The 23,347-nt window shown below is 41.9% G+C and overlaps 1 protein-coding gene across 1 annotated transcript; it reads right to left on the bottom strand.

The window, feature by feature from the left end:
* Nucleotides 1–16,543: 16,543 nt before the first annotated feature.
* LOC110777797 (epimerase family protein SDR39U1 homolog, chloroplastic) lies at nucleotides 16,544–23,025 on the bottom strand. The gene is made up of 13 exons (XM_021982388.2): nucleotides 22,770–23,025; nucleotides 22,623–22,691; nucleotides 22,093–22,168; nucleotides 21,427–21,486; nucleotides 21,103–21,221; nucleotides 20,065–20,109; nucleotides 19,819–19,897; nucleotides 19,657–19,718; nucleotides 18,358–18,460; nucleotides 18,030–18,090; nucleotides 17,857–17,927; nucleotides 16,975–17,114; nucleotides 16,544–16,874 (listed from the first exon to the last, which is right to left on the bottom strand). The coding sequence occupies exons 1-13, from the start codon at nucleotides 22,854–22,856 to the stop codon at nucleotides 16,770–16,772; spliced, it is 1,077 nt and encodes a 358-aa protein (XP_021838080.1). The 5' UTR covers nucleotides 22,857–23,025; the 3' UTR covers nucleotides 16,544–16,769.
* Nucleotides 23,026–23,347: the final 322 nt, after the last annotated feature.

Raw genomic sequence — 23,347 nt, 5'->3', positions numbered from 1 at the left:
AGTCAACTAATTTATCAATAAGGTTTTAGCATACTGGCAAATTAAGATCGATAGCTAGGGTACGATAGCTATATAGGTTGGCAGATCGCCAAAGATTGATATTCAGTGTATAGTACTATAGGTTTTGCATACTGGCAAAGATTGATATTTAGTGTATAGTATAATAGGTTTTGACATAGTGACAAAGATTAACATTCTGTATTATGATAGGTCACATGTTTGAATCTCCTCTACATTTAAACTAATATTTAATAACAGACAAGTTTGCAATAATTGTAGATTGTCATGTGTCCCTCATTGAAGGCATTTTTCTATTTTATTTTTATTTAAATTTCATGTCTCTTTCTTCTCCAATTTCATGTCTCTTCACCACCAAAAATAATTCATGACTCTTCACCTTCAATAAAAAAAATTGCCCCTTTATCTTTTATTTTTTCTATTAATTTGAAAAACCATGTTACCCCAGATTAAGGTGTTTTGATGTGAACGAGCTTGAGAAATAGGTGTAACATGTTATCCTTAATGTTATCCTTAATTCAAATAACGAGCTTGAGAAATAGGAATCAGGATATGTTGTTTAAGGTGTAATATGCAAGAATAAAGTTGTAATCTCTATGATCATTTTAGTTAGTATAGAACAACTTTTTATAAACAACTCAAAAAGAAACTTGTGGAAAATAAAAGGGAACATAGAGAGTAATCGGCACGGAGTTATGACAGTTAGAACACAAGACATAAAATTACTCATATATTAACGTGTAATGGGTACAAATAGTCAAAGATTAGGTCGAACTAATTGTAGCACATCTACGTAGTTAACACAAGAAATTAAAACTATTACATAATAATTAAGCAGAATGTTGACTCCTGCAACAAGTTTTATTTAAAAGCGTTACATAATTAACTTAAGTGTTAGACCCTTGGCTTTGAATCTTGGAATCTTTGAATCTTTGGTATTATATATAGCATGATCAACAACCAATGTTACCTAAGGTAACATTTCCACTGGATTGTTGTCCACCTTGATTGGTATGGTTTCCACCAATGGTACCAATGTCAACACCACCGGATTTTGCCTTGCTGTTTCCGACTTTGACGTCTCCGTTCTTCTGTATGCCGGATCCATTCACATTATTCCCGGAGTTGTATGTGCTTCCGTAAACGGGAACGGGGCCGGGGCCGGGGCTCGGGAAACAGTATGGAGGATAACCATATCCTTGAGCTTGAGGAGGAGGAGGACAGTTTTGCATTTGCATTTGCATGCTTCAAATTTTGGGAACTGAGTTTTGCTTTAACTTGGTTTGCTTGTGTCAGCTTTTCTTATTTGATCTGATGAATATATCCCTTTTATAGACCTATGGATGATTCTGTTTCTACTGTTATCCCCACCAATTTAATTGTCAGAATTCTCATCCTACAACCGGGTTTTTTCCCTCATTTGCTCATTATTTGGAATTTCTATCGTTTGGTTTATCATAACAAGTGTTTGGGCTCCCAATTGATTCTCAATTGGGCCACTAAGTCCAAAGCCCAATGGCTCTAAACAACAGCATCAAATCTACCAATGGCTAGTCAGCCATCCATCAAGGCCCAAGGCCCAATAGCAATAAATGACCTATGGGCATTTATTATGCAAACACTATAAATAGGCCGCCAAGGCTCACACCTCAAGGTACGTCCAATTTATCGCCTTAAGACTACTCTTCTAGAGAACTTCTCTCTAGAATCCGAGCATCGTTCTTACTTAGGCATCAGAGGGGCTTTCCTCGGAAACACCCCCGAGGCTAGTGACTTTGCTCTTGTGCAGGTGAATTCGGACTCGACTCATTCAAGCAAGCAAGATCTTCAACACATACGAAAGGGCCTTCATTCGAAGCCCATTGTTTCCATCTTTACAACACCGGAACAATTTGGCGCCATCTGTGGGGACGAACACTTCAAAGCCTTTTGAAAGACATTAACCACCTCTTTCTGCAAAATGGTTAATGATGTTATCAACAACAATGATGACGATATGATAGTGCAGTCAGATTCGGAATCTGACGAAGAGGAGCACCCTCAATCGGTGGCGAGGTCACAGCCAAGCAGAGCTACGACCGCCACAAACGCAGGACCTCCGATTCCAACTAGGGAAGAGCTCACTGCGGCCATGACCATCATGCAAAACTTCCTCTTCAATGAGAAGCAGCAAGGATTGGCAAAAGACCGCAGAGAAGAGAGGAGGATCAGGCGAAGGCTGAACGAGCAGCCCAGTGTAGAAGTGTCCAGACCCGAACGAGAGCTCCTCCCCTTGACAGGAACACACCTGACGTCGAGATGGATGGAAAGCACGTGGGACACCCAAAAAAGGGCACAACAACAACCAGATTGGTTTGCAAAACCATCGCCTACTCCAACAGCTCTCCAAAGCGAATCGACTACTCGTAACACTCGGATCCGAAGCTCGGTGCTCAGCAGGTTGAGGCCCTCGGTCCACTCAAGGTTAAGACCCTCGATCCATACGAGACTCGGGGTAGGCGAATCAAGCAGATCTGGCGAACGACCCGAGGTCAGTAGCCGAGAAAGAAGAAGAGACAGGAGGCATGATCGAACCCCTAGCCCCCATCGTACGCCCGAACGTTCTAATCACAGAACCTCGGCGAACGAGGGCATCAGGGCTAGACTCGGGAAAAGAATCATGACTCCCACGTCGTCCCCTTTCTCGGACGAGCTGATCAGGGAAGAGATACCAAAGGTAAGACTGCCAGCACACCTGACGTATAGCGGAATCACGGATCCAAGGGATCATGTCATCTCCTACGAGCAGCAAATGTTCTTGAGTCCCTACTCCGAAGCATGTTGGTGTAAATATTTCCCAACCACGCTAACCGGAGTGGCGGGAGAATGGTTTAGATCGCTGCCGAAGGGATCGATCAAAAGCTGGAAGAAGCTGAAAAAGAGATTCTGCACACAGTTCGTGAGCAACAATCGCCCCGAGCGAACCACGGCAGAACTGACCTCAATCCAACAAGAAAAAGACGAAAGTCTAAGAGAGTTCATGGCCAGATTCATGAAGGAATCAACAAACATACCAAACTTACAGCCAGATGTGGCCATCTTCGCCTTGAAACACGCGCTCCAGGAAGGGAAATTCCGTGATAAGCTCTCGATGAAAAACCCCTCCAAAATAGCCGACGTGCTCCAAATGGCTGATGCGTTCATCAGAACCGAAGTGTTCAACAAAGCCGCTGCAAGGTTGAAAGGATCGTCGGATCCGAGAGAAACAAAAAATACCCAGAGCAAGCCCGAGGGCGGCTCAAGGAAAGGGAAGGAGAAAGTAGGAGTTAGAGAGATGAGCCCGAAGAAAGACGGGAGAAGGGGTGAACTTCAACCCAGATACACTAACTACACTCCACTAACTCTGCCCCGAAAAGAAATCTTTAGCCTCAACAGAAATGATGAAAAGTGGAAACTACCTGGGAAGCTCAAGTCCAACCCAGCTCGGAGAAACAAGAACAAATGGTGCGAGTTTCATGATGACTTCGGTCACCACACCGAAGAATGCAACTCGCTGAAAGACAACATTGAGGACCTCGTTCGCCGAGGCTACCTGAAACAGTACTTGTTAGACCGAAGGGAGGAAAAAGAAAAGGCCGCAAGTGGCAAACAACACGAGCAACCCCAGAAAAGGGTCTACGAAGCAACAGGGCACAAGAAGAATGACATCCTAGTGGTGTTCGGGGGACAGAAGTCTGGCCAAGCCAGCAAGAAACACCTAAGAGCTCTCACCCATCGAGTCAACTTCAGCACAGTGGGAGACAACCAACCACACCCCCCGAACATGACCTTCACTGCCGATGATTGCTTCGGAGTCCAGTACAAACATGACGATCCTCTAGTCATTTCCATGGACCTCAATAACCAAAACGTACATCGAGTGTTGGTCGACGGAGGAAGTGCCGTCAATATCATCTTCAGAAACTGCTTCGAGCAACTGATCCTCGAAGAGTCAGAGGAAGCATTGACGAAAGTCAGTTACCCTCTGATCGGATTCAACGGATCCGCAGCTATCCCTCGAGGAAAGATCACCTTGCCAGTCACAGTGGGCGAAGGCCAAGCAGCAAAAACCCTTCGGGACGAATTTCTGGTGATGGACTGCGATTCCGTATACAACGTAATCATGGGAAGAACCATGATTCACAAGATGCAAGCAGTCCCCTCCACATACCATCAGCTGATGATATACGTCTCGGATGCAGGATTCGCCGAACGAATTAGAGGTGATCAAGAGGTTGCGAGAAGAACCTGCCACACTGCCATCCGAAAGCCCAAAATAGGAGACGGTTCGGAGGCGGAGAAAGATGCCCCAGGAGAGGAGAGTGAGGCAAAAAGGAGGAAAGCAGGCATGAGCAGCTTATCTCCCGCAGAGGTCGATGCCCGCCCCGAAACCCTGTCTCCTGAACCAGATCAGGAAATGGAGGATATCTTCCTCGAAGAAGGTTCAGAAAGGAGCGTCCGAATAGGCAAGGGCCTAAGCTCGGGGCTCCGAATCGATTTGATCCAACTACTCAGGGATCACAAAGACATTTTTGCATGGTCAGCAGCAGATATGCCAGGGATAAATCCGAAGCTGATTTGTCACAAGCTGGACGTCAACGCTGAAGCTCGGCCAATCAAACAAAAGAAGAGGAATTACTCCTCGGAGAAAAACAGAGCCATCGCCGAAGAGGTGAAAAAGTTGCAGGAGGCCGGATTCATCGAGCCATGCATTTACCCAAAATGGTTGGCCAACGTGGTGATGGTCAAGAAAGCGAACGGCTCTTGGCGAATGTGCGTGGATTTCACAGATCTGAACCGAGCCTGCCCCAAAGACTGCTATCCCCTGCCAAGGATAGATCAGTTGGTTGACTCCACCAGCGGCCATGCACTGCTCAGCTTCATGGATGCTTTTTCAGGCTACCACCAAGTGTTTATGCACCCCGACGACAGGGCAAAGACAGCATTCATCACAAGCGCAGGAGTGTTCAACTACAAAATGATGCCTTTCGGCTTGAAAAATGCCGGCGCCACCTACCAGAGGCTAGTTGATCACGTCTTCGACGACCAGAAAGGGAGGAATGTCGAGGTCTATGTGGATGACTCCATTGTAAAAAGCATCAAGGAGGAAGACCATGTCAAAGACTTGGCAGAGACCTTCGGAAATCTGAGGAAATACAGCATGAAGCTGAACCCAAAAAAATGTGTCTTCGGGGTGAAGTCAGGGAAGTTCCTCGGATTCATGGTGAGCGAAAGAGGAATCGATGCGAACCCGGACAAAGTCCAAGCGGCGTTGGATTTACCCGAGCCGAGGACCAAGAGAGACGTACAGAGGCTAACCGGCAGGTTAGCCGCACTAACAAGGTTCATATCAAAAGCCTCGGACAAGGGAGCCCCCTTCTTCAAAGCACTAAAACCAAAGAGCCTCCCCGGGGGAGAAGCAGAACCAGTCAAGAAAAAGGGGGTCCCGAGGAAGGTGGATCCCGAACTGATATGGGAGCAGGAGCAAAAAGAGGCTTTTCAGCAACTCAGAGCCCACCTAGCTCAACTGCCGACACTGGCCAGACCAAAGGAGGGGGAAACCCTGTACCTATATGTCGCAGTCAGCCCTGGAACCGTCAGCGCAGTGCTTCTTCGGGAAGAAGAGAAGAAGCAACAACCAATCTACTTCACCAGCCGAACACTCACAGGAGCCGAAACTCGGTACCCGCTCATCGAGAAAGTCGCATATGCAATAGTGGTAGCTGCACGAAAACTGAGGCCATACTTCGACTCCCACCAGATCACAGTACTAACTGACCAACCGCTCGAGAAAGTACTCGACAAAATAGAGAGGTCAGGAAGATTGGCTGCCTGGGCCTTCGAACTATCAGAGTTCGGCATCAAATATCAGCCGAGGACCGCCATCAAAGCACAGGCGTTGGCAGACTTCTTGGCCGAGTGCTCATACCAGGAAATGCTGGATGATACGAAAAGCACTTGGGAGGTCTTCACTGACGGATCTTCCACAGTAAACGGCTCAGGAGCAGGAGTTGTACTAATCCCCCCAACGGGGAAAAGCATAGAGTATGCATTGAAGTTCGGCTTCAAAGCAACTAACAACGAGGCCGAATATGAGACCGCAATCGCAGGGATAGAGCTTTGCTTATCCCTGGAGGCCGAGCATGTTTGCCTCAAAACTGATTCCCAGCTTGTAGCCAACCAGATCCGAGGGGAGTATGAGGCCAAGTGGCCCAGCATGACAGCTTACTTAGCAAAAATTAAATCCTTAACGTCAAAGTTAAGATCCTTTGATGTCATTCTCATCCCCCGAGGACAAAACACGCAAGCAGACGCACTGTCAAAACTCGCAAGCTCAACACTCATCGACCTAAACAGGTCGGTCCACGTGGAAGTTCACCAAGAGAGAAGCATTGACTTGCTACCCACCACAGTATGCAGTTTACGTACCGAACCCAGCTGGATGGACGCAGTAGTTGCATACAAAGAAAGGGGAGAACTTCCCGAAGATAAGCTGCAGGCGAGAACACTGAAAAGATTCAACAAGTGGTTCATCATCAGCGCCGAAGGAGAGCTCATGAGGAAATCATTCTCCGCTCCGCTGCTAAAATGTGTGGGTCCAACAGACGCTGACTACATCCTAAGAGAAATCCACCTCGGGATATGCGGAAACCACATCGGAGGCAGGACATTGGCACACAAAGCCCTTCGGGCCGGATACTGGTGGCCCACTATGGTTTCCGAGGCAAAGCAGATGGCAAGGAAATGCGAGAAATGCCAAAAGTTCGCACCAGCTATCCATCAACCAGCTCAAACCCTACAATCAACACTGTATCCCTTACCATTCGCGCAGTGGGGGTTAGACATCATTGGTCCCTTCCCCTCAGCTACGAACCAGAAGAAGTGGTTGATTGTAGGAGTCGACTATTTTAGCAAATGGATCGAAGCTGAAGCTGCCTCCTCCATCATCGAACCTCAGGTCCGCAAATTCATATGGCAGAACATCATCACAAGGTTCGGCATACCAAGACTGATGGTCTTCGACCACGGGAAACAGTTCGACAACACCCCGCTACAAAAATGGTGCAAACAGTTCGGCATACACCTAGCTTACTCGGCAGTTTGCCACCCACAAAGCAACGGGCAAGCCGAAGCTGCTAACAAACTCATCCTCAACGCACTCAAGAAAAGAGTCGAGGATGACAAAAACAAATGGTTAGAAGAGCTACCCGGAACGCTATGGTCCCTTCGGACCACTGAGAAAGAAGCTACCGGGCAAACACCGTTCCACCTTGTATATGGATCCGAAGCTGTCATCCCTGTGGAAATCGGAACAGAAAGCTTGAGGATCCAGGCATACAACAGGTATGATGGGCTCCAAGGAGAAAGCAACAACCAACTTCTGTCCGAAGCTCTCGACCTACTAGACGAAGCTCGGAACGATGCGAGGACACTCAACGCAGCTTATTTGCAGAGGGTCAACAAGCATTACAACCGAAGAGTCAACGCTAGACCCCTAAAAGTCGGTGACCTAGTACTCAGAAACGCCGCCTCGGTTCAGAAAGGACGGATCCATGGCAAACTCTCAGCCACTTGGGAAGGACCATACATCATCCATTCCGAAAAAAGGCCAGGCACGTTTATGCTGAAACAGTTAGATGGAACAATCTTGAAGAACCATTGGAATACCGATGTTCTCAAGAAATATTTTGTATGATCTCTGTCTGTAAGCCAAGTAAGTTGTTTAATGAGAAGAGGAAAGCCGTTGGCACCATGTGTTTCATTAAACCTATCTCTAAATTGTCCCTTTATATATACATGCAGCCTCGGATCTGATCAATCCGAGACTAAAAGCAGGTTGACTTTGCCCATTCCTTGATAAAATGCAAGAAATGACCAAATCATACACTTCAGGGAATCGTCCAGAATCCTCGGATTCGCGATACCCAGATAAACCTTGTTCGCAACAAACAGTCGCTCGAGTCAAGTTATAAAACTTCGGCTCAGATCCACGGATCGCCGAAGTCATAACTAAGAGGCAGACTAGCGATCTCTTGCCCAGGTTTCCGAACCACAAGAGATCGGAAGAACAATCCAGACCTCTGAGCAGATCGACGGATTTGAAGAGTCTGGAAATTAAAGAGTCTCTTAGCAGATCTACGGATTTGAAGAACTCGCAAAATTAAAGAGTCTCTTAACAGATCTACGGATTTGAAGAACTCGCAAAATTAAAGAGTCTCTTAGCAGATCTACGGATTTGAAGAACTCGCAAAATTAAAGAGTCTCTTAGCAGATCTACGGATTTGAAGAACTCGCAAAATTAAAGAGTCTCTTAACAGATCTACGGATTTGAAGAACTCGCAAAAACAAAGGGTTTCTTAGCAAGTCTACAGATAGAAGAGCTCGAAAATCTACGGATTCAAAGACTTAAAACTGCGGAAGTACAAAAAATTGAAAAGAGGCAGCCAAGTAACAAACATTCATTTTTCATTCAATATTTGGGGGAAGTACAAATACATCAAACAGCTCGGTACATACCCGAGGACCCTCAAAAATTGAAAACAAAATGAAACAGTTAAAATCGGCAGCCATCAACAGACAATACCGGCCTACCGAAGTACTAAGAAAGCAAAAAGAAACAAGTACAACGCAGCGCCGAGGCAAAAGGTGGAAAAGCAAGCACACATTCGGAAGTCCTCAACTGGAACCGACCGACTCTGAAGAAGACGACTGCCCGAATCCCTAACTCTTGGGAGTCTCAGGAGCAGCCCCTAGGGGAGCATCCTTCGAAGAACCCCCAGCAGTAGTGTCACCTTCGGAATTCGCCTTCTGGGCCCGAGCCTCTGCAAGAGCAGCTTGGCGTTCAGCTTCAGCTTCGTCTCGATCAGCCTGGCACTCCACCAAGTGATCCTGGGCCCTCATCCAGAGAGGAACTTTCTCATTCCAAGGGAAATGAGGCATGTGCTTCGCAAACATGCGCCGAGCGCCCAGGATGCCATTCCAATACTGCTCTCTACACTGATCAGCAGTGTAGAGGTCAACTCGTTCTTGCTCCAACTTCCGAATGGTTGCATCCTTCTCTCGGATCTTCAGCTGGAGAACAGGCACCTTGTCAGCTTGGTTCTGAATTATCTCCCGATGCTTGACAAACTGATGTAGCCTCGCCTCCGCATCCTGGCTCTGCTTCTCGGCCGCCTCAAATTTAGACATCATCTCCTTGAGAAGTCTGTCTTTTTCTTCAAGTTCGCTCGCAAACTTGGCGGCCATATCTTTCCTCTCCTTGTCGAAGGAAGCTATTTTTTCAGCATCCTCTTCGACTTGGAAGGTGAGCTTCCCAACTTCGGCCCCGATCTGCTCAGCTGAAGCTCTAGCCTCACGACTGTACTGAAGGTACAGTTGCTTGACCTCCACCAGCTCGGAGAAGAGCTGCCCAGCCTTCTGGTCCAAGATAGGAATATCACGAGCATAAGCCTCCTGATATCTCCTCAGTTGTCTCTCCTCAACCGAGCTACACTCGGAAGCGAACGAGGACCAGAAAACAGCCTGTGAGCGAAGGAAAGATGAGAAAAAGTAGGAAAAACATAAAACAAAAACACAACTCAAAGAAAAAATCCAACACTTACCTCATTCAGATAGTACTGGGCCATCATAGCCGGGTTCCTCTCTTCAGCTCCAGGAACCCTCCACTGCGGGTTGGCCCGAAGAAGATTCTCCCGAGCAGCTTCAGGACCCACCAAAGATCCCACGTGAGCCATGGGATTCTCCCCCAAAACCGGAGCCCTAGCATAGCGAGCCATCGCCTCCCTTACTTCCTCGGGAATCCGTTTCAGCGGAACATCCGAACAAGGGTCAGCATGGATCAATCTATCCAGGGCCGAGGTCGAAGTAGAACCCAAGGTCGAGTGGCGCCTCTTCCTCGTCAGACCCTGTTCGGGCTGCTCCTCCTCAGCAGAGGGAACTTCCTTCTCAGCCTCGGGAACCTCAACATTGGGGCCTGTGAGGTCCACCATCTCCTTATCTGGACTTCTCTCTCTTTCGAGAGGAACGTCAGTAGATTCCTTCTTCTGCTCGGCCACGATAGGGGCATCCGAGCCAGGAACAAGGTCGGCCTCAATCGCCTCCATCACCTTGGTGATATCCTGGATCTCGATCCCTAAAGCAGTAGACGGCTTCAGCGGAGAGGGGATGGTATCTTCCTCAGCCAACGGTTGATCCACGGGCGGCGGCTCCGCAACCACCACACTCTTTAACTTCTGCCCTGGCAAGGGCATGAAGTGAAGGAGATTCTTGGGAGGAGGCATGTCTTCCGAAATCGTTTCCTACAAAACAAGCGTTCAAAGGTCAGCTTCGAAAAAGGGAAAGACGGACTACAAGAAAACTCCAAGTCAGGGCAAATACCTTCTCCGAGGACTGGGAAGCCTTCGCCTTCTTCGGATGCGCGGAAGACCTCAGAAGAGTGCTACCCTTCCTTTTCCTTTGATCCTAAAAAGAGAGGCCAAGGGTCAATAAATTTAGAGGAAGACAAAGGAGGAAATAAAGAAAAAAGGTGAAGTACCCGGTTCCTAGATAAAGAGATATCTATCCGAGCCGGAGATGAAACCGAAGGAACGGCACGCGGCACAGCGTCAGTCCCAGGACCCTAGAAAGATGGTCCAGGACCAAGACGTTAGCCGACGGCCAACCAAAAAGAAAGAAAAGACAAACAAAAACCAGGCCTATAAAAACACTCACCGGATCTGAAGTTGTCCTCAAATCAGGAAGCACGACCTTCACTGGAACAGCTTCGGGAGAGGAGGCAGAATCCCACGGATCAGCTCGAACTTCGGATATCCGAGCAACACCCGAAGGAGACAACACGTAATCCTTCAAACGAGGATTACGAGAATTCTCTTTCCCGAACTTGTAATCAGGAGCCGAGTCGTGAATAGTCTTCAGATCCAAAGAGATGCCCAAAATCACAGGATCAAGGCAGCTAAAGCCGTACTCTGCAGAAACAAAGCACAAAAACGAGTCAGTAAAACGAGGAAAGAAGGAGGAGGACAAACTCACTGAAACACGGTCCCAGCCGAAAGACACCTACCCCTGTCAAAAATCCTACTGAGACCGGCGACAGCAAGAATGTCCTCCCGCAAGATGTAGTTGAGGTTCGGGAGCCAGCTAGACGGCAGTTTGTAGTTGTCCTCCCGAGCCAAAAACCACTGGAGGAGATCCACGTAGTGGTGATGGTTCCGATCCGGAGCAGCCACGCCTCCCATATCAGGATCAGGAGTCACAAACCACTTCGGAGGGCGATAAAAATTGGGATGCTTCGGATCCGTCGGCACGCGAACGAGCAACCACTCCGTCTTCCAATTATGGTCAGAACTGAGGTAAGGGTATGCCGTAATATAGTTCGGCTCCCCTCTCCTTCGGGACTTTTTGTTGATGATGGTCCACCAACCATACCCATCACCCTTGGAAGCATGATTGAAAGACAGATCGTGGAGATCCCGAAAAAACGGCGACAGAGCAGGGAAAGTTAACAAAATCGCACACCCATCTAAATCCGATGATGTGCCTCATAGATTTGGGTGTAAGTTGGGCCAAACTGATGTTGTACGACACCAGGAGCTCGGAAATGAATGGATCCAAGGGAAAACGGAGACCGTTCTCCAAGTGATGAGTGTACACAGAGATGAACCCCCTCGGCGGATGAGTCACCCGAGGACGCTCCTGATCGGGAAGCTCACACCAGTACCCCAAGGCGTGCTGGATTCCGTATAGCTCCTCGGCCCTCCGATGGTAGTTCCCCAGCTTCGCCTCCACCAACCAGTCACCACTGACCGATTTCTCCAACGGACCATCGATCTTAGTGGTCTCATGCAAGATCGGGGCATACTTGCCCTGCGGATCAGCTTCAGTCCAATGAACTGGAAACTCAGGGTAAGGACGGCGTACACCCGAAGAACCAGCTTTCTTACCAGAAGTTGCGCGTTCAGACACGCCAGACCCGCCAACAACATCATCTTTGGAAGCGTCCCAACCAGTCGAACGCCTCTCCACCGGCCTCTCCGAAGGCCGACCCCTTGAAGTTTTCTGTACCCTTCCCGAAGGCACATTCTCCCTCTCACTAGAGGAGCCAACGACGAACTTACTTTTGCCCCTATTCTTTGCCATGGTCGCGAATTCTCGGTCTAGGGTTTAGATTGAGGAGTAGAAGGAAGAACGAAGAAGTAAGGAGAATTCAGAAACAAATTACCTTTTTCCGAAGCGGAATTCGCCGATAAAACGAACAACACAAGTTCCCGAAGTCTAAAGCTGGCCGAATTTCGTAGATCTGAAGAAACTCAAAAACCGCGATCGCCGGGAAAAGAGAGGAAGTTTGCTTAAAAGAGAGAGAAAGTAAAGTTTGAAGGAAGTTTAGCGCCCGGTATTTATAGAAAAGGGAAGCGTATCAACTTCCTTTCGACCCACGATCTCCACGACACAATGCAAATCCCAACACTTGTCATCAATGCAAATCATCCCTTTTCAAAAAAAAAAAGAGGGAACTTTTGGACTTCTGACAACTGGAAATCCACCCATTTAATTCTAAATGGACCGGGTCTGGGGGGCATGTTGTTTGGGCTCCCAATTGATTCTCAATTGGGCCACTAAGTCCAAAGCCCAATGGCTCTAAACAACAGCATCAAACCTACCAATGGCTAGTCAGCCATCCATCAAGGCCCAAGGCCCAATAGCAATAAATGACCTATGGGCATTTATTATGCAAACACTATAAATAGGCCGCCAAGGCTCACACCTCAAGGTACGTCCAATTTATCGCCTTAAGACTACTCTTCTAGAGAACTTCTCTCTAGAATCCGAGCATCGTTCTTACTTAGGCATCAGAGGGGCTTTCCTCGGAAACACCCCCGAGGCTAGTGACTTTGCTCTTGTGCAGGTGAATTCGGACTCGACTCATTCAAGCAAGCAAGATCTTCAACACATACGAAAGGGCCTTCATTCGAAGCCCATTGTTTCCATCTTTACAACACCGGAACAACAAGTAAAATCTCTTAGGAATTGAATAAGCTAAGATTTTCCCATGTATTGACATTTTCTAGCAAATAGAAAGAATGATGTTTGGTTGAACATGAGAAGTAACTTACCTAGGACTCTAGGAGAAACTAGGTAAGCAACTTTCTCTATTTTGTACTCCCTCCGTCTCTTTTTGTTTTTACGTTTGGTATTTTGCACGCGTTTTAACGACTAATTAATGTGTATTGAGATTCTTCTTAGTTTTTATGTAAACGAGGAAAATCGCGTTTATTTATAATGTTTTTACCCTTATCAAAATTCTGATATTGGGAAAATGAGAAAAAGTTAATGTCATAATTGAAAAGTGTGAGAGATTAAATGATCCAATGGATGTAATTGGTTAAAATAATAATTGGACACAAATTTTGATAGAATATTAAATCATTTATGTGATAATATAAAAGGAAATGTAAACAACATTTTGAAATCCCAAAAAAGGAAAACGTAAAAAACAAAAAGAGATGGAGGGAGTATGTGGAAAGTAAAAATTCCAATAGGAAGTGTGATTTCCCACGTAGAATCAAGTATAAGCTTTATTTTCAAATGCTTTTGTTAATAAATGAAATTAAACCGTTACCACCTTTAGCGTTTCTACACATAAAATTGTTATTGGTATTAGCAGTTTTATACGTAGAACGCTATTGGTATTAGCGGTAATTAAAAAAGAATGAAGCTTGTATCGATCCTACGTGAAATGTACCACATGAATTAGTTTTTAGACCGACATAAATTTGGAATAAATTTTTGTTTTAGCCATTTGTAGAAAAATCGTTCATCTTTTAGAGTGGGATTTTTTTTTTCCTTTTTTAAACTTGCACATTTTATCGTCTTAAAAACGTTGTTATGTTTCACATCTAAAAATTAATTACATCCGGTAAACAATAAATATTTAAAGGCGGATGTAAAGTTAACCGAATATTTTTAAGAGTTATTTTGATATAATTTTTTTTTTTTTTATTAGTGATAAATATATTTTTTTTTTAATAAAATTTTTCTTTCAAAATCACACGTAACCTATAAAGATAACAGTATAACCTTTTAAAAGTTGTCCATCAAAATTACTTCCTAACATAAAAAAGTTACTCCCTCTGTTCTTAAATATTAGTCTTATTTTGACTTTTCAAATCGTTTCAACTCAATATTAAAACGTAAATATCTCCAAATACGTATGTTAAAAAAAATATAAATATTGATATTGTTAAACTACACATTAAGACGAACAAAATAAGATCTCACATGAATATATTTGGAAGTACGTATTGGAAAAAAAATTAGAAGATTATCTTTAATTGTGAATAGTGTCAAGATTTCAAGTGAAACTAATATTTGAGAACAGAGGGGGGTAATAAAAAAAAACATATTCAAAATCACTAAAAATTGGGTAAAATTAAGTCTGATATTTAATAAATTTATTGTGCGCACAAGACCTATTGTTTACTCCGTATAAATTATGTAGGTGAAAATTATATACTTTCATGTTTTCAAAACTGTATTTCTGCGTTGAAGATATTGTCCTTTGATTTATTAATTACCCCCCTCAAATTCTACAGATTAAACTAATATAATACTTTATACTAGTATTATTTTAGAACTACAAGACAGTGATATGTAAACGAGGTTTAATCTCAAGTCTTAGGTACTACTCATTCGAAGCTTCTAAAACTTTACTACTTCATGTATTAGCTACCACTTTCTCCGTTCTTTTTTGTTCTTTATTTTTGGTATTATACATGCGATTTGGCGTATAATCAATAAAGATAAAGATTCTTTTTTAAAATGCAAATTACGGAGTACTTCATTCATTAATCATGTTTATACTTTATTTATTGTCTTTGTTGGATAAAGTGAAAACAACTTTAATTCTGGACAATGATAGAGTAACCCTAAGGGTTGTTAACCCTTTCAATATTGAATTTTAATTGGTTACAAATGCATTGAAACTTTACATACAACACTTTCTCTCTCCAATTAATTATGCTTATATATTATTTTATGTTATACGTATCTTAGGGATTGTCAACCCTTCGGGTCAACCAAACATTTTCCTTTAATTCTTTATTAAAAAATACCCCCTCCATCCCAAAATATAATATTCTTTACGTATTCCTTTTGGTGTCCCAACTTACATTGGAGAATCTTTTCTTTTATAAACTGATATAAATTGACAACTACACCCTTATTATTCTGTTGTTTTTTGTGTCAATTCTTATTTTTACTTGGTCAAATTTTCTATGCATTAATTTTGTTCATAATTTCTCATTTCTGTAATCTATATGCTTTTCCATAATTGGTTCAAAAGTTAAACAAAATAATCTTAATTTTTTTTTTTGATTCAAGTGAGGAGGGGAGCTCCAAAAGAGAAAAGGAAATAAAACAACTAACACAACAACAAAGCAGAAAAAGTCTTATTCGTTGTTGAATTGATTAGTGGATTGAGTTTTATTAATGAAAAATAAAAGTTTTCACTATACCCAAAAGACAATAAATGTCAGATTTTCGAAAAAATGAAGACTGTATTAATGATGGAATAATTGGCATTTAAAAAGAAAATATTTATTATACGTTAAAACGCGTGTAAAGTACCAAATATAAACAACATTTAGGGACTGAGACAATAATAAACATAATAGAGCTTCAATCCACTAACTAATCTAACAACCAATAAGATTTCTTTATTTATTTATCGAACAAATTAAGGCAAATTACATAAATTGCTATATAAAATGAATAATTCTCAATGTTTAGAACAAAAATGTCACCTAAACGAAAATACGTAAAGAATAAAAAGGAGTGGAGGGAGTATTACAATTGGCTTCTTTTTATTAAAAATGGGGTCATCCTTTGATTCTCTAACATAGTTGAAAATTGTGTGGTAGTTGACATGCTGATTCTAATTAGTGTACTATTGCAAATTTGCAATAGAGGCTGAGGCACCTGATTCTAATTAGCGTACTATTGCAACTTCACTTTCAAAGTATTCCTAATGACAAAGTTTACTTTACCTTTATCAAATATTCTTGTTAACGTGTTGTCATTTTCATTAGCGTAACCAGATTTTTGAATTTGGACATTATATGCCAGTTCGATGCATTGCGTTGTTGCTCATCTAATCAGGAAGGATAAATGCTTTTGCATAATAGTTGAGTTGAGTTGAGTGCAACTACAGTGAACCTGATTCGCACTAGAGGAATTTGAATCTGAGACCTATCGTACAAATGCCATCAGTTTTAACCAGTAGGCCAAAACTTCATTGGTGGGCACGGTTCTACAATGCAAGATCTATTCAACGGCCGTAATTTTGATGAAAGAAACCTTTATTTGATTTCAATTTGTCATGTATTTCTTAGATCTATATTTCTCTTGTAGATGCCGTATGACTCTTTATTAATGAATTGTTTTCCTTTCAAATAAAAAAGCATTAAGAGACACATTGTATATAGCACTGGAGGGTGATTTTTTATGCAGTAAATTGTAAATTTCTTCTGCTGCTCAGCGGGTTTCCTTCAATTACTCGCAAAAGAAGTTTGCCTCAAACATACACAAAAATCTTGCCTAATTCTGTTCAGAGACCACTATGCCAGAGTATTTATCCATCGGAAAACATAACAGAAACCCATTTCTTTGCCTGGGTCTTGCCTATTGACCAAAGAAATAATTAAAAGAATGACCATTTTTCTAAAGAACATTTTGCAATTTTATGATGATAATATAGCTTTCAGAGCATCCTTTATGTAGGGAAACTTGAATGAGAAGCCTAATTCCTTGGCTCTCGTTGGAAGTACCTTCTGCCCTTCCAAAACCTGCATGCGCAAAATAATGAGCCCATTTGTTTCCTTTTGTAATGCTTTACAATAACAACACACATATCACGTTAGCAACCAATACCAAGCAAATACTTACTACAATAGCTCCTTCTCCAAGAACTGCCTTGAGTGCGAAGTCTGGTACCGGCAACCACGAGGGCCTGCCCATCGCATTTCCAAGATTTTGACACATCTCTCCTAGTGTAACAGGGTTTGGAGCAGTTCCATTGATAACACCTGAAGTTTATAACACAAATCCATTATTTTGTCCAACAAAGTTCCTCACTACTATGCACATGAGATCAGACAAGGTAACATGTCCTAGCTCCTAAACGTAATAAACAGAACAGAACTTCCGAATGTTATGGCATAATATCTAATTTCTGGCTAGAATAAAGAATTGAAGTTGAACAGTCTTTTACTTGATAATATGCACAATATTCAGAATGCTATTTAACCCAAGCTTTTCGACTGACCAAAAACTGGAAGGGTAAATGGGTAACACAGTTTTTTTATCCTTTTCGGGGCGAGGGGGGGACACCATATTATATCAACATCTTTTTTGTTTTCTGTTTGAATAGAAACGAACAGATGACACAACGTTCCCAACCACAGAAAAGAGTTCTAGCACATTACTGACTAACGGTGGATAATCATATTTCTTAGAGGTACTAGAAACAACTCCATGAATGACTAACTAGACTACTAGCACTCTACGGATAGGTTAGCTGAGTGAAAGACTGTAGAACTTGCTAATTCCACTTTCCATAATATAGTTGTTTGTTGAGCTCGAGTCATGCAGTACTCCCTCTATCTCTAAAGGAGCTTATCTTTCATTTCTTCTTCTTCGGTAGTGTTAAAGAAGAAAAGGAGGCACCAAGCAATAATTCTAGATTCAAGTATGTCAACGATTGGATTGAGATCAAGTTAAAAGAAAAATGATACTTTAGCCCATAGAATAAAAGCAAGAGATTATAACCTTCATAAGCTGGATTTAATAGAGCTTCATATATCAGATTCACAATGTCATCCAAATGGATCCAGGAAAACCTAAACAACAAAGAAAAAGCAACTTAATGAGAACATTACCATCTAGAGTTACAAATGTAGCGAGGGAGTGAAGACGGAGAGAATCAACTTAACAGTTAATACCATTGTTTTCCAGTCCCTATAGGTCCACCAGCAAACATCATGAACAGGGGGATCATCTTGGCTTCAGAGAATTGAACAAAAATCATGTATCAGGTTCACAATTGCATAACCACTTAGGAATGATGTAACGGGAAAAGATAGACTAGCACAGTATTCCTTAAGCTTGAGAATAACTAAGAGCTGAGAAGGTAACTCTAGTTTTTAAAACAATCAGACTAATTGACTAATTACTGTCCACATCTGAAAACTTGGACATGAAAGGGGGCTTTCGAGGTTTCAGGTGAAATAAAGTAATACATTTCATTACATGGTCACGATCAATGAGTACCTAGAGCACCTCCATCTTTTCCAAGAACCACGCCGATGCGAACACGTACTAGCCTTACATCCTTGTTGACTTTCAGCGCCGAGGCTTCCCATTCTTTACAAACCTGAAGATCAGGGTACCAAGATTAGGTATAGGCATGTCAATAAAATGAACAACCACATCCCGGGGATGCAGGGGAAGGGGAGGAGGTAGAAAGATAGTCATATAAATCTAATGCATTCACAAACCTATATCCTGCCCTTAACCCTTTAAGTAGCATGACAATCCAAAAGAAGGCTGCATTCTCATCATATTCAGGTTGACAAGACCCGAGGCGCCCGGTTTTCACTTTAGAGGAGGCGGTCTAGAGACCCCTTCCCCCCGGTGGTGTCCGAGACCTTTTTTTACACCTGGATCCAACAAGATGCAAAAATGGACTGTCTATTTTGAAGGCTAAAACTCATGCGTATGAGACCTTGGTAGGAAAATATTGACAAAAAAAAAAGAACCTTAACCCTAAAAGTCTCTGAAACCCAGGTATATGCTGTTGATAACCCAATTCTAAAAGACACATCTCACACCTATAAACCCAGAGACATCTACCACAATGGTGAGGACCAAAGGTAGAACATGTCTATTTGCTAAAATTCAATGGGCAGCTACTCCCAAATTGAAAAGCACCCTAGACTCCAAGGGACCAAGAAATTTAGAGAGACTTCCCTTGGTTGCCTCATGTCCCAAGCCCAGTTGAAAAGGTATAACACAACTAGCTTCCTAGATTCAGTTGAAAAGCGTGAGAAATTCTCAATACGTTGTAGAAAAGCCTTTGTGGATTGCACCTTATAGCCTCAAGAACCAATTACACCAGGCCTGGAAAGCTGCTCAAAAGAATATTCCTAAATATTGAGCCATCATGAACCATCTCGGCATAATTTTTGCCTCTTCCTTAGAAAAACTTATTCTTAGAACAGTTCCTCTTATGTTGCATATTCTGTTAAAAAGAAATAAAGGGATTCGGAAAGCATCGAAGTAGTCATATGCTTTCAGAATCCAATTTTAATGCAACTTCAGCAGATGGCTAGAGAACTAGAATCAACCGAAGGAATCTCATGCTCTGCATGTATTGTCATTGAGTTACATGTCATGAACAATCAAAGGGCAAACAGAAATTCAACCTGAGACTCTAGGAATATCCTAGATGTCAAGCAACAGCAACAATATTATAACCTCAATCCAAATAGTACCGGCTAGGTTATGCTTTGAACAATGGACTAGCATTAAGAGCATGAAACAGCACATAATCAACATTCTAATATTCACCTGAGCCAAGTAATCGTTTCCTGATGGACTTCTCTCATCAAAAACCCGTGTCTCACTTGTGCCTGTGCATTCAGACAAAAGAAATCATAATTAACACTATATTAAGAGCAGCGAAGATGCTACATTCATGAATAACACAAGACAACAGTTTGTGAGACTGACCATAATAACCAACCGCTGTTGCACTGACCAGAACAGAAGGCCTGGTATCAGGTTGCAAGTCATTTATTAAATCAACAACCTTCAGACAAGGAAAAAAAATTCACAATTGAGAGGAAAGGAAATGTTATACCTATCTTGCAGACCCTAGAAAAAGAAGAGACAATATGCAATATTTTTTCTACAAGAAAAAACCAAATGAAAGAAATTTACGTAGGAAAATATACTCAACAAGAAATTGGGAAATACCTTAGAAGTGACCTTGATCCTGCTTTTCATGATATCATTCTTAATCTATCATAGAATGGAAAAGAAACTGCAATCAGCTATCTTAAGTTCTGGTCACAACAATAACCAACATATTAGTATCAACAAGATTGGATTATTGCATGAATATGATGCTTGATAAGCCCAAGTGACAGTATAACTTTTTTGCTGAAAGCTAGTAATCAGCTCATTCAAGAGACCAATATATATAGCCACCAAGACACCAAGTGTTACTGTGGACTGATTTGAACTGAAGCCAGAGGTGAGTATGTTGCTATTTATCAGCATTATTTTCCCAGTAGCATTCCATCAAAGTTATTGGCAGCATATTTTTGTATTCCCCCATGCATGTGGTAGAAAGCTCATCAGAATCAAAGTAGTCCAAATGGTTAATTAGACTTATTAGCCACTAACTGGCTGTATTTCAGTAAGAGATCTCATGCTGCCCTTCTCTAAAGCCGGTCATAACAAAACTAGGATTCAGACTTACAGGAAGCCAATAATATACACTGATGAGCTCAATAAAGATCCCTCTTTTTTCTTGAATGGTTAAGGCTCTGTTTGGTTTGGTGTAAAATGTTATCGTGAAAAATGATTTTCCATGGAAAACTTTTTCCAAGGAAAAACACAATTCATATGTTTTTCTTTGTTTGGTTCCTTACAAGAAAATTAATAGAAAAAAGGAAGATGGGAGAAGATGGGTGAAGATTGATGGGAAGAAGGAAGATGGAGGTAAGGAGGAAAGATGGAAAGATGGAAAAGTGGTTTCCCTTCCTCTCATATGGTAATGTTTTTCCACCTTTTGAGGGAGTTATGGAAAATTGTTTTCCATCCCTTGCCAAACAAAACAACGCAAAATGATTAAAAAGGGAAAATCGTTTTCCATGGAAACGTTTTACACCCTACCAAACGGAGCCTAAGAGTATAATATATTGCGGGCGATTGGTATCATATCATACTTGCAATCCCTGCGACTGAAACTGAAGCACATTTAGATGTACCGAAGCTACCAATACATACCTCTGATGACCACCTTGTACTTATAGGTGTTCCCGCCAGATTTACAACAGCAGTTGAACCTCGTATGCTGTCTTTCCACTCTGGTTCCTCTGCAACCACAATGCCTGGGAACTTATTGACTGCAGATGTAAAAATGAAACAAGGTAAGCTGATGGTTAGGCATTCCATCCACTGGAATTTGAACAGTATAAACCATTAGAAATTTAGATGTGTAAAATTTATTATTTGCTATCAGAGAAAAATTCTAAGACTCGTATTAAAAACTTGTACAAACACTTCTTCTCTTTTTAGTATACAGTGTAGGTATTCTCATTACCTTCTTACCGGGAAATATTAGCTGAGCCTTAGACCTGGATCGCGTCAAGACACGAACTTGATGTTTATCTGAAGTGAAAAGAATAAGGTATTCAGCTCGAGCAACTCATAACCATCACCAACATGCAGAAAAGAGAACTGACTAAATTTTACACCTTTGAGCATGCTAGTACATTGCTTATTGATTTTATTTCCTTATCAAAAAAAAGAACTCCTTATTGAAGTATGCATTGTTGATATCATTTGGGTGCAGTACTAAAATATACTCCGTAAGTGGTTATGGTTAATACTCCGTAACAAATAGTTCTAAGTCTAATCATCTAAATCATCATTATGAAAGGGGGGGGGGGGGGGGGGGAATCAATGTTAAACCTCAATTTTTTTCATTGTCAACTGAATACCAAAATCAATTCCAAACCACACTTGTTCAGTTTTCGACTGGATAGCTGATCACTATTTCTCACGAGGATCATCACTCTACCATACCAATCATGCAAAATGATTATTACTCCGTATAAGTAACCTAGATCAGTTATAAAGACACCTAAATCCGACATGAACAAACAGTGCAATGTCCAAACAAACACCCTAATCAGCAAACGTAAACATGTTGGGAATTAAAACAAATAAGCATCATCAAGACTTTAAGTTAATAATATACATTCACTTGATTACCTGCATGTAATCTTTGAACCAATCGCTGGCCAACAAACCCAGTAGCCCCAGTTATTGATACAACCATCTGATTGCCCTATGAATAAACAATAATCACCCAATTAAAGTTAGGTAGTGTTTGGTCAAGCTCTTGAAAGTGTTTCTCAACTTGAGAAGCTGGAATATGGCTATTAATTGAATTCATTTGAAATATCTTGTTAAAACATTGTTAGTTTGTTATATTGAATTCATTTATCAATCCCAGCTATTAACAAACCCCTTAAAAGCTTAAATTCCACATATAATGTAACGTCTAGCTTAGTTGGTTAATTTTCGGGGGTGATAGCATGATACCAAAAACCTGGGATTGAATCCCGACTGGCGACTGCATCATTGCCCTTCGTGTAATCGTATACACCAAACAGAAGCCAAAGACACCACATACAATACACAATCCAATTATGCATCAATTGTTTAAAAAACCTAAAACAACCAAAGTGAAAATTACTCCGTAGACACTAATAATTGAAGAATTATGAGAAATGCAGCACCTTGGAAGACGGGTCAAACTCATTTTCTTTGCTGAGACACCACAAACTAAATCTCCTGTTCTCGAAACCCTGAAAAAAAGAGTCAAACTTAACATATACTAAAAACTTGAAATTGAGTGAATTTCGAGTGAGAGAGAAAATTTGAACCTGGGAATTAGGGGAGAAGTGAAAAGAGGGGAGTTTAGAGATAGAGGTAGTCCAAGACAAAGGATTTGTGGCTCTGAAAACCTCCATTGATGCTCTGCGATTCCAAACCAAGCTTCAAACTTTTTTTTGTTCTACTTTTGTGTATAAATTTCGTGGGAAAATGAAGACGTGCGATGCGTCTTCTTTGTTGATCGTGTAAGAATTTGAGCCACAACGGTTTTGGTGGTTCTATCTCTTTGTTTGGTATTACTCCGTAGCCTACTTCTAAAGTTCTAAATGGTTATGGGTCCGCTTTTTTCTCCCATAAATTTCTTTGAAGTCTTGTGTGGATTCCTTTTTTTCTCCCATAAGTTGATCAGGTCTAATAAGTTTTTATCAGACGATGTCCAATAAATTTTTATCACATGATGTCCAATAAGTTTTATTAGATCATTCAGGTTTAATAAAGTGTAATAAGGTAATGTTTGATTGCAAACAATTAGAGGTAGAAGCGTGACTTCCTATGAGATGGACATTTTGTCGGTTATTTGGTTGGCGTGAAATAGGTGAAGTTGAACTTCTTTGGGAATCTGAAATTC

The sequence above is a fragment of the Spinacia oleracea genome, chromosome 4 (genome assembly GCF_020520425.1).
Source record: "Spinacia oleracea cultivar Varoflay chromosome 4, BTI_SOV_V1, whole genome shotgun sequence".
NCBI classification, from domain to species: domain Eukaryota; kingdom Viridiplantae; phylum Streptophyta; class Magnoliopsida; order Caryophyllales; family Amaranthaceae; genus Spinacia; species Spinacia oleracea.
The sequence above is the reverse complement of the archived record's forward strand: the minus strand, read 5'-3'. Positions and strand labels throughout refer to the sequence as shown.

Excerpts from the sequence above, each read along its gene's own strand:
- LOC110777797 (XM_021982388.2), bottom strand. The coding sequence starts at position 22,856 with ATGGAGGTTTTCAGAGCCACAAATCCTTTGTCTTGGACTACCTCTATC. Across the intron at positions 20,110-21,102 it reads GTACAAGGTGGTCATCAGAG|ATTAAGAATGATATCATGAA; the intron begins GTATGTATTGGT and ends ATTCTATGATAG. Across the intron at positions 17,928-18,029 it reads ATAGGGACTGGAAAACAATG|GTTTTCCTGGATCCATTTGG; the intron begins GTATTAACTGTT and ends TTTGTTGTTTAG.